This window comes from Odontesthes bonariensis, chromosome 23 (assembly GCF_027942865.1).
Source record: "Odontesthes bonariensis isolate fOdoBon6 chromosome 23, fOdoBon6.hap1, whole genome shotgun sequence".
Classification (NCBI taxonomy): Eukaryota; Metazoa; Chordata; class Actinopteri; order Atheriniformes; family Atherinopsidae; genus Odontesthes; species Odontesthes bonariensis.
Window position 1 is genome coordinate 29135550 of NC_134528.1, and position 15151 is coordinate 29150700.

At 42.7% G+C, this 15151-nt stretch overlaps 1 protein-coding gene across 1 annotated transcript in view; it reads right to left on the minus strand.

The window, feature by feature from the left end:
• Positions 1 to 14533, minus strand: part of radil2b (Ras association and DIL domains 2b) — a 39476-nt gene extending 24943 nt beyond the window's left edge. Inside the window, exons 1-5 of the mRNA XM_075457640.1 lie at positions 13976 to 14533; positions 11324 to 11514; positions 9098 to 9272; positions 6891 to 7123; positions 5502 to 5956 (exon numbers count right to left, since the gene is read on the minus strand). Coding sequence (XP_075313755.1) covers positions 5502 to 5956; positions 6891 to 7123; positions 9098 to 9272; positions 11324 to 11514; positions 13976 to 14103 — 1182 coding nt within the window. The 5' untranslated portion in view covers positions 14104 to 14533. The remainder of the gene's footprint in view (positions 1 to 5501; positions 5957 to 6890; positions 7124 to 9097; positions 9273 to 11323; positions 11515 to 13975) is intronic.
• Positions 14534 to 15151: the final 618 nt, after the last annotated feature.

Here is a 15151-nt window from a genome sequence, read left to right on the forward strand (position 1 = left end):
GAGCATTAAATATAAGTAATCAGACCTAATACTAGTTCCTACCTGGAGAGATATTCAGTCACTGTTGGTAGATGTAACATATGTACTCAGCCACAGCTTTGTTTGGGCTCATTTATCTAGTATTTCAGCCTTTTTGAATCCCTTCATAAATGTACAATTCTGTACCAACTGATTGCTTTATCAATTAGCTAATTAAGTATTCAGGTTTTACAGATCTATGCTACGCGATCTATGCGCATTTGTATGCCATCACTGATGTACTGACAGGAGGCAGAATTTCACTTAAGAAGAAAAACTCACTTGTTATTAGCTATGTTGCCCAGAATTACTGTTGCTCATCATTCAATTCAATTCAATTCAATTCATTTTTATTTATATAGTGCCAAATCCAACAAATGTCATCTCAAGGCACTTAGATAACAAAGTCCAATTCAAGCCAATTGGAATTCAATTAATTGTAATCATAATTCTCCATAAAATTGATAACATAATATGTTATCATGATAACATAACTATAAAAGTTAAAGTTACGTTTGCTAAAACGGGCCCTTACTTTTAGACAAAGACAAACCAAAAAAGCTTTGGTTTTGCCAGCAGAAGCTGCAGAAGCTAGCATGCTACACCTAACGAAACAACTACCTCCTTAATAATCAAACCAACTCTGTTTACAGCTAATTATGTTGCTATTTAACATTGTCAGGAAACCCTAGCTACATTCAACATCTGCATGCCTTTGTGCCTATTCAATGTTTTTTGAATAATAATTTTATTATATACATTGATGATCGACAATAAGCTTAATCAACAAAGAAATAAGAGCTTATCAGTGGTGTCGTGGTGCCTGGGGAGGTGGGTACACTCCAGCAACTAGGCTGATCCCATCTATAGTTAGCTTAGGATGGCTGCAACGTTGTATCAGTAAAAACAAACAAAGCGTTACCGTATTCACCAGTTGATAGTGCTGAAAACATTCAAATAAAGATTCACCGGCATTGCTCTTTTATTGCAGCTAGTAAGACATAACCAGTGAGCATGACCATAAAATTAAAGGAAAAAAGATTTTAGCAGCTCAGCTAGCATATATATTGTTCCCCTTTTTTTAAACCAAATTCACTTTCAATAGTACAAGAGAAAACGCTTTTAGAATGTGGTTTTATTCATCGTGTGGTGTCTTTTGGCTAACACAGTGTATCTCAGAAATTGTTTAAGTGCAGGGCACAGTTGCTCATGAAGCCAAAACTTTGACGCTGTTGATAAATAGGGCTTTTTTTTTTTCTAATGTGGCGCAATTCCATCAAGGAATATTAAGTTAGAAAAAGGGGGCATAGTCATTGGTCAACCTTAGAATAATAGTCAGTTGTGGGCCATCAGCTGAAAGATGCAACACCACATGGCGTCTGTACTCAGGAGATTTATAAGAAGTTTTGTATTATTTGTGGTCTTCGGGAGAATCAGAGACATTTCACTGGGAAGTATTGTTTTTTAAACATTGTTTTGTCTTTAAGCCACTCCTAAAGAAGAGAACTCTAGACGCCTCTATGATGAACAACTACAGACCTGTCTCTAATCTCTCTTTTATATCCAAGATTATTGAGAAAGTTGTATTTAACCAGCTCAACGACTTTCTGAATGAAAGTGGAAGTCTTGATAAGTTTCAATCAGGCTTCAGACGTCATCACAGCACTGAAACAGCTCTGGTCAAAGTGTTAAACGACATTAGGTTGAATACTGATTCGGGTAATGTTTCAGTCCTGGTTCTGTTGGACCTCAGCGCTGCGTTTGATACTGTAGATCACAGAATCCTGTTGCACAGGCTGGAAAACTGGGTTGGACTTTCTGGAGCGGTCCTTAACTGGTTCAGGTCCTACTTAGAAGGCCGGAGTTATTTTGTTACTATTGGCAGCTATGAATCTGAGCGAGTGGCCATGACTTGTGGAGTCCCCCAGGGGTCAATTCTTGGACCTCTTCTGTTTAACTTGTATATGCTCCCTTTGGGTCAGATATTGCAGAATTTTAACATCAATTATCACAGTTATGCCGACGATACACAACTTTATGTGTCTCTGTCACCGGACGACTGCAGCCCAGCAGACGTACTGTGTCAGTGTCTGGAGGAAGTAAACACCTGGATGAGAGAGAATTTTCTACAATTAAATGAAGACAAAACTGAGATCATTCTGTTTGGTAGCAAAGAGAAGAGGGTCAGCGTTGGTACATATCTTGAGACTCGGGACCTTACAATCACTGACCAAGTTCGTAACCTCGGAGTGTTGATAGACTCAGATCTGACTTTCAGCAGCCACATCAAAGCTGTCACCAAGGCAGCTTTTTACCATCTCAGAAACGTCAACAGAATTAAAGGTTTCCTCTCCCAAAAAGACCAGGAGAAACTCATCCATGCATTCATCTCCAGTAGACTCGATTACTGTAATGCTCTTTTAACTGGACTTCCCAAAAAGAGCATTAAACATCTGCAGCTCATCCAGAACGCTGCTGCTAGAGTTTTAACCCGGACTAAGAGATCTGAACACATCACACCAGTTTTAAAATCTTTACACTGGCTTCCAGTCAGTCACAGAATAGATTTTAAAAGCCTGCTGATGGTTTACAAATCCCAGAAGGGTTTAGGCCCAAAATACATCTGTGATATGTTCAGAGAATATAAAGCCAGCAGAGCTCTTAGATCCAAGGACTCAGGTCAGCTGGTCCAGTCCAGAGTCCAGACTAAACATGGAGAAGCAGCATTTAGCTGTTATGCTGCGAACAAGTGGAACAAACTGCCAGTGGAGATTAAACTTTCACCAAATGTAGACATTTTTAAATCCAGGTTAAAAACATTTCTTTTCTCATGTGTCTATGCATGAAATATCTTTTAACTTATCTAGACTGTTGCCTGATTTTAAATTCATTTAAATGATTTTATTTGTTTCTCTTTATATTATTTTATGTATTTTTAATGCTTCTTGCACTCCCTGCTGCAATGCTTTTATTTTATGTAAAGCACTTTGAACTGTTTGTACATGAAATGTGCTATACAAATAAATTTGATTTGATTTGATTTTGATTTAAACGAAGAGCTCTTTTTTTGTAACTCTGCTTGATTACTGTACACATACAGCCTGTCTAATGCTTTTCAGAATTTTCTTAGGACTGAAAAACACCACCCTCTCCAGCCAAAGTCTTACAGACATTGGGCCTCATGCAAGAACATTTTCGTATTTTTATTCAAAATTTCTCTTACTTTTTTCGTACGAAGGTCTCGTACGAACACGCCACGTCAGATTCAACAAACGCTCTTAACTTCGGAAAAAGTGTGTAAACGACCTGCGTAAATGATGAATGCCATCCGTGCGTATTTAAGTGCACGTGCACGAGGATAGTAGATTTGCATACTCCACGTCCAAAATGATACCATATAAGGCTGTGCTTCCTCTCTCCTGTGCCAGGAAGTGTTGAGTGTTGAGTCATGAGAATGGCATCAAGGCGCAAAAAGAACAACTTTAGGGGCTCTGACACTGAAGTTCTGCTTTCAGAGATCCAAAAAGGAAAATCTGTCATTTTTAGCAGTGTCAGCAGTGGAATTACGGGACCTGCTAAAGCCAAGAAATGGGAAGTTATTACGAGTGCTGTTAATTCCGTGTCACCTGTAGTTCGTAATGTCACCGAAATAAACAAGAAATGGTTTGATATGAAAATAGCTTAAAAAGAAAATGTCTCGCCATGGGCAGGCGCTCGATGACTGCAACTAAAGCCGTGCAATCAGTTGTTGCCTCATCATGATGGCTCTTTGATGGGGTGGTCCATGAGGGGGGTCTTCTTGCACCACACCTTCTGGTCTGCCTGGGCTGGTTCAGGTGGAGACCCTCGTTCATGGCAATATTGTAAAAATCTGGCATGCTTTCTCTGGGCTATAGAGCAGTTTGCCCCCCCGCTGTATGGAGACACACCCACCTGGCCTTCAGCTCAGTGCGCTCCACAACAGCACGGGTGCTTTGATACGTATATGTGTGCTAGCCTGATTAACATAGACTTTCAAATCTCTTCGAGATTCTGGTCTGACCAAGACCAAAACGAATACGATTTGAAATGGCCTGGTCAACCCGCCTCCCTTGGGTTGCTACTGGTTGTGGCCAGAAAAGGCTGTGCCTAAGCTTAAGCCAATCACACCACTCTTTGCTCTGACATATGATTTAGCTACCAGCGGGGCTAACTGGTAGATTAAACTCTTACCAAAGCCAGTAGGGAGCAAGGCGAAAACATCTTTCCTGTCAAGAAATGATTCAAGGGCTGTTCTTTGCTCGATTTTTAACGAGAATCTCCCGTTGAACACTTTCATTACAGCATCTACAGCAGTGTCAAAAGCTTGACGCTGCTCCATGTTGATATTGAATGAAGCGCTTCCGTGTACAATCCATGGGTTGAGTGGCAGTTCAACCACGTCACTACCTTGAACACGCCTCTACCCTGGGCCGTTGCCGCTGCTCAAAGTTGATTGCTTCCCGAAAGAGTGGGTGGAGTTCCCATTTTTTCGGGAACTCGAATCCACCTGAATGAGCAGTTTGCCTGAGTAAGTGTAGCAGAGCCGAAGGTGTTGCGTCACTGCGAGGGCGGAGCCTGGGTATATGTGTGCAGTCTATTGCTCCAATTATGATTGGCAGTCCAGCCACGGCATGAAAGTCCCTCTTAATCTGTACTTGTTGGACAGCGGTGTGTGGGAATCTGATGTACCATGGGTGATAAACTGATGAGAGCTTTGATGACCAAGGGGAGCGCACGACTCACAGAGGACTGGGACACCCCCGATCTGTCTCCCATCTCCCTCTGAAAGGTTCCAGTGGCCAAAAATCCAAGGGTGGTGAGGACCTGGACCTGTGGTGGAACTGGGTTTGATCGGCGTGTTTCTCTCTGGATTGTGGCTCCAGCAAGCTGCATATTTGCAGCAGCACAGTCCTTGGCAATCTAAATCACGATGTCAGCCATTTGTCTGTCTCCACAAGGACATCTACACGCTCTCTTCCAAGAGCCTGACACACTAAGGCATCCAAAAGTAGAAAGTCAGCTGCTGGTTACGCTTCCCATTGACCTTGTTATATACAGAGTCAAATTAACATTTAATTAGTGCATAATTTAAGACAGACAGAATAATGTCAGCATCATTATGGGGTATAACGTATATATTTATTTATACAATCCATTAGCGAAGCAAACTTGATTGGAATAACAGCGGATTATTTTAGGAAACTCCTACGACAGGGCTGGATCACTCGTAAATTCTGTTCGTACCTGAAAGAAAACGTAAAATACGAAAAGATTGGTGAATGTGCAAATTCTCTTAAATCACTCGTACAGACGATTTAAGAACAAATCTGTGCGTAGGAACGGTTCTTGCATGAGGCCCAGTTTTTTCTCTGACTCCAGTGCCTGACAGGCCTAACTTTCCTTGCTGCTGTGACTGAGCTATGATTGGACGATCAGCTGCAGAGTGTGTCTGGATGTGATACCTGTGTGAGGCTCCAGCCCTGCAGCAGCAGCAGGTAGGGACAGTCATGTGGAGGGTGAATGGAGTACTGTGTGGTGTTATCGTCGCTGCTCTCCGTCTCCTCCCTCTCCGACTCCTCTCCTTCCTGCTCGCCTCTCGGCTTGGACACACAGAGGGTCTCTGTTTTGGCCCCTGACCCGCCATCCCCCTCGGAGGGAGCTGTGAGGCTGTCAGTGTGATTCTGTTCTGGGCTTGTTTTGAGGCAGTCGTAGCTCTGCACTGAAGTGTGACTGAGGCTCTCTCGTCGATCTTTGACGCATGTATCATGATCAGTCTCACTTTTGGTCTCAGTGTCTAACAGATCCATCTCACTTTTGCACCTCCACAGTTTCTGGCCACGACCCATAGTCCTCTCCACGAGGGTGGAGGTAACTCTGGAGCGGCTCTTCTGCAGCTTACGAGCCTGGGCATTGATACCTAACAGGGACACAAATAATCAAATCAGAAAGCTGGGAGTGGTGTTAAAGTGCAAATGAAGCTGCTGTATAAATACAACATGGCACAGGGGTGAAGGAATGTGGTGATAGAGCAACACCCGTTTTTTTTTCCTGTAGCAAGGTGAGGTATATGAGTGCTCGCTCATTTCTACATGGTGTGCTTATGCCAGAGTCAACAAGGAGAAGCCCCATACAGGAAGCAGAGCTCAGTGGAAAGAAAGACAGAACTCATGGAAATAAAAAGAATATGTCCATCCCCTCAGCAGGCATCCACAAGCTGACACTGATAGAGACCATCACATGCCGTGCCATTCATTAAAGCAAAACACATAACAGGACGCTCGCTTACACGACCACCACAGCTGTGTCAACCACTGCTGGGGCCCCCTGCAGAAATGATTGCAGCACTGACAGAAAACAGTCCACCCAGCACCTTTACAGCACCATGCTGTGTTTGTGTCCAGCATCTGTGGAAAGTTCTGGGTGTTTTTCAGTCAGATCATGCTTTATAAATATGAGTGGATCAGATATTTTGCGATGTGAAGCGTTTACAGCATTCTGTTTCCAAGGGCTAAGTATTAAAGAAGGGGCGTGTCCCATAAGAAGCTTCATTAAATCGCAGCGAGTGTCTGCAAACTTCATTAGGTTGCAACTTGTAACATTTTAATGGTAGCAAGAATAGAATCCACATTTGTTACAGGAATCAAAAACAAAGAAAAAGAAGGAGTCTGAGAAGGCTGGCTGATTTTCACTGGAAAAACAGCAAAACCACATTTTTACCCTGAGAACACTATAACTGGCTTTAATGTTGCATTAGCTTAATTTGATGTTAAATGATCTTATTCCAGGATGTGTAGACACCCTGATACAGGATGTGGCCTCTCCCTAAAGCCCCCTGGGGCTGAAAAGCGTACCAGCAGTGACGGTGTCCTTCTCTTTGGACGTCTTCTCCTCTACCAGACTTCTCCTCTGAATCTCAAACCGTCTTGCCAAACCCTCTCTGGGTTTCCATAGTGACTGTAGAAGGAGGGGTTTTTCGTGGTCGCCCACCACCCGGAAGCCTTCTGTGCTCCACTGACGGTTGTCAATGGAACCGATGGTGTCACAGAGTACGTAGGACTCGGCCTCCTCCTTGCTCAGACCATACCTAGATCAGATAATGTAACATTAATGGAAATAACTGTATTGGAAGGTACCACCTCCCCATCACCAAACCCAAAGTACTGTAACAACTGGCAGCAAAACACCCCAATTTGACTGAAAAATAAGTATGCCATGAGCATAAGTCTAGCTGTTATAATCCAACAACAGCACCTTTCACATATTCGTCTTACTTAAGTCTTACATTTCACTTTAGTTGTTACCGGCCGTTTGTTTAGATTTAGGAAGCTCTTGTCCATCTGCTCAAAAAGAACCTTTCTTCCTTTTGTGCAGATTTAAAAGTTTCTTATGAGATCAAAATAGTTCAGACAAAATGTTATTCTTTTCTTTTGAAGATTGAATAAGGCTTTTAATTCATAATTAATGCTAGTTAAAATTAATGTGTGTTCGAATGCCTAAATATAATGTTTTCCTAAACTTAAACAACTTTTAATGCTTAAAAAAGTGCTTTTAAGGAGCAGTGAATTAGCAGTCCTACAATGAAGGAACAGTACAGTGTCAAGTTGGACTTGTACGCGGGTCCCTTTACATTTTAAAAGCGTTTTAGGAACATAGCAGCCAGCCTGTTAATCAGCAAATCTTGCATTCAGCAGTGTAATTCAGTCCCATATGGGCCATCCTTGGGTGAAAATGGTATTGTGTACTTGTTAAGCCAGCAAAAGTATTAACCAAACTTAACCACACATCAGCGCCCCTTTGAATTTTTTTGCTTTAGTGAGATGGTGAGAGTAAATTCAAGTTTTCTCTACTTGACGCTCTTGTTCTGCTTTCTATTAGCTCTGCTATCTGCCTTCACAGAGGCTAAATGCTGTTCTGTTCACAGCTGGAAGCTAACTCTGTCGGTTCGTGAACTCATAATGTGGCCATGTACCAGCTAAAGTTAGCAAACATGCTCTAATAACTTAATCAACAAAACTTTAAATCTTTTTTCCTTCTGACAGTTGAAAGCAGCACCAAAAGCTAAACAAATCCCAGACATATTGTCTTTTGCTGTGTCAAACTAAACAGTTGCCCAGTAGGCTATATTTTTCCATCGAGCAGACTCAGCAGGCTCATTGGAAAGATTCTTTTCTGATTATGATTATGATTATCTTATTTTAGCTCCATTTTGACTCCCACAATCTCCTTAGGTGCAGTGGGTTTTGAATAGCTGTCTGTTATTCGTTATGAACAACACATAAGACGTAGTGAAAAACCACTATTAACCTAAGAACATTGATCAATGCACCTTTAACACTTTTTAGATAAATACATTTGACATGAGAAATTCCCAGCTCTGCACCAGAAGTAGGGAAAGTGGCATGCAGTTGCTTCTTTGAGCGAATTAGATCCAAGTCATATGTGAATGTTCTGTTAACCATCGCTGCAGAACAAACGGGAACATATCAACAGCAACAGCGCTAACACACCACCAAATGAATTATGCTGAATCGACATACTGTAACTAAAACTGACTGCTACATGTAAAGTTTTCACTGAAGCACAATAATAATGATTTGTTCTTTTCTACAAGCTGAATACCACTTGCATTAATCATCCCATTATGAGTTTGGCCAAAACATAAACAAAGACTGACAGACAGAGGCCGCCTCAGAGTCCAAGCCAGTACTGGCTGTCTTTCACACAGATCCATGCTCAGTGTTAGACCCTTTTCAGAACTACTCACTAAACTGTTTGGCACATGCATACTGTCTACACTGTGCTGCAGTTACAATAAACATAACGGGACGACTTTGTTCATGTAAAATATAATAATCACGCCGACATGAGAACGCGATCCTTTCATCAGCTGCCAAAGTGCCATAAAAGCTGTTGGACTAAAACAGTTGTAGCTGCTGTGATATACAAAGCACAAAGGTGCACTGCAGCAGAGGAAGCTGGAGAAACAAAACTCTCCCCGGGCAGAAACACATCCACATATGGCAGGCAGGCCTGCGGAGCAGATAACACGTGGTCTCACCGTTCCAGGGCCTCCTTGACGAGCTCCTTCGCACTGGAGAGTGTGGTGGCCAGGACGCTCTTATAGTGAGCACCTTCACAGATTTCATTTCCAAAGATCTTCAGGATTCCTGGGGCAGAAATCTGATTGGACAGCTCAAATGGGTCATCCGCTAATAGAGGATCTGCAGAGAGCACTGCACACATGACCAGACATTAGAGGTTTAAATGCCGAGTCCCAGCTGTGGTTCAGTGGCATTTACACAATACCATATTTCTGTGTTTGATTCCATTCACTCGATACCAACTTACGTTGTATATGTCTTGACGATGCCGCAGTTTGGTCGTGAATACACAGTATAAAGTTTAACAGGAAGTGATGTAAGATGTGCACTGAAGGATGTAGTTGTTTGCCCACATTAAAGAAGTTAAGTTCTGCACTTTCGTGAAGTTTAAACGGATGGTTTTAGATGGTTGAAATGGAAAAAGTGGTAGAGAGACATTTGCACTTTTCCCACACTGGATTCAGCGATTCTTTGTCACTTGTAAACCGTCCCTCTCTTGTTTGTTGTAACGTGGGTTACCCTTCCACATTTCATCCCTTCCTCCACACCCATACGGTGACATAGAGTACTGTGTGAGTATTAAGTTACCCCTCATTTTTGAAATATTATCTTTTAAAGTGTTCTCGAGCTACAGTTCTCCAGGCTTTCTGAAGGTGTTTCAAAGTTTTCCTTTGGACATTGGCTGCTTTTTCACTCCTTTTTCAGTCCAGTCCTCATACCTGACCATGTATTTTTTTGCTTGTTGAGGCATTTTACACTGACATGAATCATCTGAGTATAAAAAAGGCACCTCACTCAGGGGTGAACCAGTGTTGTTTCAACACAGTAGTTGCATCTATAAGAAATATCAAAGCATAGCACAGTTAGGCACACACTGAAAAGTATTTTTGCACCAACATTCCAAAACATAGGGAAACTGGACAAGTGGAGGACAAAAGAAGAAGTGTCAGGCCTAAAGAACTATCTACAGCGGACGAACAGGATCTGAAAGTGATGTCCTGAAGAAAGAGGAAAAAATCCAGCAAAGACCTGACACAGGAGCTGAGAGATGCATCTGGACCTTCAGCTGATCCATCTGCTGTTGGCCCATGCCTCATCAGAAATGGGCTCCATGGAAGGGTGGCTGTCAAGAAGCCGTTCTTCAGGAAGGGAAACAGGGAGAAAAGGCTGAGCTGTGCCAAAGGACACAAGAAGTGGGCTGAAAATCAGTGGCAGCAGGTCTGATGGAGGGATGAATCCTCCCCAGAGCCTGGACCTCAACATTACTGAAACAGTGTGGGATCATGTTGGCAGAGAACGGAACAAAAGGCAACCCACATCCAAAGAAGAGCTTTGGGATGTCCTTCAAGAAGCCTGGAGAACTATTCCTGAAGACTCCTTAAAGAAAGGACAGAAAGCTCGTCTGAGAGGGTTCAGGCTGTGTTGGAGGAGAAAGGAGCTCAGAGCAGATATTCACTTTAACTCTTTCGGTGCCATTGACGTCTATAAACGTCAATTTAAAAAAAAACGTTGACTGCCAAAGACGTCTATAGACGTCAATTGCGTTTTTTAACGGAGCGGGCTGGGGGACAATCTAGCGGAGTTTGTCGCTAAATCTTAGGCTTGTAAACACTAAACAGAGAATATACTGGCAATATTACCCGCAAGGTGGCAGCAGTGCCACTTTGCACAAAAAAAAAAGCTTGTTTTCTCCGTTTTTTGGTCAAACAGCTGTTTTTGGTGAAACCAACCTATGTTCTACTGTCTATTACTAAAGGACTGAAAATGGTAGAAACAAACTTTTTTTTCCTGATGAAAGAAGAGAGTCTACTCTTTTGTTTGGTAATTTCGGTGTGTACATAGTCATAAGATACACTTTTCTGTGGGTCTTGGAAAATCAGTCAAAATACTGTAAAACACTTGGCAGTATGGCTCTCTCTTCACTGAAAATGGCTGGCAGCCAATGAGTTAAAGATCATTACAAATGTTCAAACTTTTTTTTTTTTACCTAATATTACTATATTATATTATATATTTCTATTCATGTTTGCACATGTTTCAATAACTCAATTTTCCTGCTCATATATTTAGAAATGAGAGGTGGCTCAAGACTTTTGCACAGTACAGTATAAGTGTTAGAATGCCACACAGCATCAGCACCCTTCCAATGTCGACATGCAGAAAATAAACTCAGTGCCACGTACTGCTTCCTGTCCTGGCTTGGACAGGCCGCGATGTCCTGAGACCCGCAGACAGCGCCATGGAGCCTGAGTTGGGGGCTGGGCCGCCGAAGAAGACGCCCGAGAGGCGATTGGCGTGGCGATGGATTCGACTTTTGCTGGGCTGTCTGACGGCCGCCCTGCGGGTGGGTGAACTGCCAGTAGATGAGGCTGACCTGAGGGAAGACAGAGTGGAGACAAAAAAGTTTGTTTTGTTTTGTTTGAGCAAACAGGCGACCAAAGCTGAGAAGATGCCGTAGTGCACAGCATCAAAAAGAAAAAGGTGACTTTGAAAAGATAAGAATCTCAAGAATTGATCTGCAAAATCCATACTTGTCTGTTCCCAGCTTTGGTCTCCTTCACCATGCCTCCTTCAGCTCTCCCTCAGTGCATAACTGAAATAATGAAGTGTTGTTCCCTCCTGAACAAGCCCCCCTAAGCTTCTTAGAGCACTGGTTCAAAGGTTCTCTGCAGTTGCGCCACAACATTGGCATAGGATTTAACCATTTCAAATTCTGATTCTGTTAGTGGCGCTGGTAAAAGCCTTTGATATAAAGGCCTTACAGAGTTATGTCATGTGAGAAGCAGTAGAAATTTTCGTGAATCAAACAATTGTGCCCGACCAGGTTCTGTGAGTTTGAAAAGTGCACTTCTATCTAAGGTTCTTGTTTCCAGAAAATCTCTGAATAATGAAGAAAAACATAAATCAGTGAATTTGTTCATTTGTTCAAGCCTTTAATTAAAAAACACAAGTCCTTAGAAAGGATTGATAGTGTCCTCACTGACCAACTTCACTGCATTTAGAAAAGAAATGGTAAGCCAATCAAGAATTTGATGCCAGTAACCCTAAAAAAAAAGCTGGATTAAAGGCATGTTTGCCATTGTGTTCCATCAGCTTTCTTTTAAAGATACTTTTTAAAGGTTTGGGCACTGAGGAAACTAATTCCTGCAGGATTCTTAAAGAAGTCTGTGTCCATTCTTTCTGAAATATTTCAGATGCTCCACAGTCTGTGTTTGTAGCCCGACTCTCCTCTTCATGATGTTCCATACATTTTCAATTGGGAAACAGCTCTGGAATGCAGACTGAGGTCTGATATTGTTCTGCTGAAACAAGCACACACCTCCCAGGATCAGACGTCACCATCGTGGAAGCATATGTTTCGTCAACGGTGCCTTCACACATGTGAAGTCATCCCTGCCACGGACACTGATGCACAGCCTCACCATCACAGAAGCTGGCTTTTCTCTGATAACAGCCTGGATGCTCTTTATCATATTTGGCATGCACGTCAGTTTTTCCGAAAGCAGCTGAAACGTGGACTCATCTGACCTCAGAACACACGTCCACTGTCTTTCTGTCCATCTGAGATGAGCTTGTCTCCAGAGAGCTCAGCAGTGTTTCTGCCCAGAGTTCATACATAGCTTCCTCCTTTTGTAATACAGTTTCAGATTACATTTCTGGATGCAACAGTGGACTGTGTGGAGTGGAAAGGGTTTTCCAAGGTACCCTAAGCCCATGTAGTGAAACTAGCCTTTGCAGCATGACGGTGTGTCACGTATTGCTACCTGAGGGCTCAAAGGTCACGGACAAAGTTCAAACTCCCTTAATCTTCTCATGATATTAGGGACTGTAGACGCTGAAAATTCTGTGCAGTCTTGCATTGAGTTTTTTTTTTTTTTAGATCTTAAGCTGTGAATGTTAACAAATGAACTCCTGAAATTCTTTTTTTTTTCATTGCAGAAGGTGACGATATTTTTTACAAGAAAAAAATACAATAGGGTATAGAAAACAGCTCCTGACCATCCAACGAAAGTTAATGTCAGAGTAGAAGTGCATTTGTCCTGTACGCATTGAAGTATGGAGTGTATGTTTGATAACGATAATAATATTAATTATAATAAAGTATCAACAATATTAACATTTAGGCATGTTTCAAAATGTTCCAGAACGTTCGCTCCAGACTCTCTGCTGGGATTTCCCACCCAGCCCAAAAAGTAAAATCTCAGGAACATATGACAATGTAAATATTACGGAGCATTTGCTCCACATTTGTTCGCTATCGTTGGTACGTACTTACAGAACTCATATTAACAGTCTCCCCTGCCATTCTCAACATGTTGTAAAGAAAACACAGTGATTTCCACAGCATAATTTCTGCATCCCGAATGCTCGAGCATTCAGCAGCCAGTCAGAAAGAGACCACACTAAACTGTCTGCACATTCTCCTGAACATCTCCAGTGTTTAGTAAAAAAAGTGCTAAAGCACGACCCATCTCTGCTTGGAAAAGACTTTTGGTGGATGCTCCTTTTACAGCCAGTCCTGACACCCTCACCTGTCACCAAATGATCTGCTGATTGTGGAATCTTCTAGAATACTGTCAGTAAGTACAGCGAAGTTGGTCAGTGAACATTGCTTCCTTTCTTCTTGTGTCTTTTGAAAAATGTTCAAACAAATTAGAGATTAATTTTTTTGTTGCATTTTAGAGACTTTCTGTATGTGAGGTTTTGCAGTTTTAGGCTGATCAAAGTACTCTGAATCCACAGGAGAGCACGTGGATTGGCTCGTGTTCTTCCTATCAGAACTCACTGGACCCGGTTGAAGCAGCTGTGTGTGTTTCCTTGCGGCTCATACTCACTGCTGAGAACCATCACTGGTCTTCCTCCCCAGCCTGGCAAACCGTCGCTTTGTTGAAGCAGCAGGGAACCCCGGTGGTCTCGGGGGGAGAGAGCGCAACTCCTCAGAGGAATTTTTCATCTCATTCATTCCCGTCTGATTCTGTCGGCAGTATTCCTGCTCAGTTTGCACCGCGGCAGATGTTAGCTGAATCTACAGGGAGACTTCTTCGCATGTCCCATCGGGGCGCAGCTCGTGACTGCTGTGCTTCATTCCAGAGATGTTCCATCCAGGACACGCGACGCAAAGCCATTCAGCTGCTGCCTCGCTTTACGCATTCCGGAACAGGCGCTGCAGATGTTTCCAGCCCTCAGCCAGCTGTTGGAGCTGCTGCTGCTGATGGGCTGGTCAGTACAACTTCTTCTCTCTCCGATCCGCTGAAACATGATCCGACTGAAACATATTCAGCTGAGAACAGGCCAGAAGACGGACAGCTCTGACCGGTTATGATATCCGTTTTATTCCGCGCGCTGCCAAACGAGGGAATCTGTTTCAAATTCAACCCGCTCTACAGATGTGCCTCGACAGCGCAGCTGTTTGAGGGGCCAAGCGCGCGCACACACCCTCGCACGCTAGCACAAGCTTTCAAAGAGGAGCACATTCATAAGAGATATGGTTCCGGTCTTTTTCTTTAAAAAAAAAACAAAACTTTTTTTAAGCCAACAATATTCAAGCAGACAAACGCAAACCAGCCAAAGGAACAAAAACGATCCCTCAGAGAATGCATGAAGCAACCAGTTAACCATTTCTGTGTCCACGACTCCCTCTTCTGGCAACAACTGAGATCAGAGCATTTCTGTCATCAGAGCCTTGGGTTTGAAATGTGTTACAGTGCACGCAGGCACGGATTCTGAATGCAAATTAACCTCGAAATGAGAATTATGGAAGTAACACCTCCGAACTGCTGTTACTCTGTTACAGATCAGAAGGGTCAAAGAGGTTACACATGAAAAATATCGCTATTACATGAGGGGAAATCCAAAGAAGACAAAGGAAGGAACCAAATGATCAGGAATCATCTGGATGGTCAGCTTCTTTCAGAGGCTAAATGGCAGGGGCGATTTTAGGATCTGGTCTTTAGGGGTGCCCAGCCCCCAGTGCTCACAGAGGCACATTATTTCTCACTAATTGAGGCAAA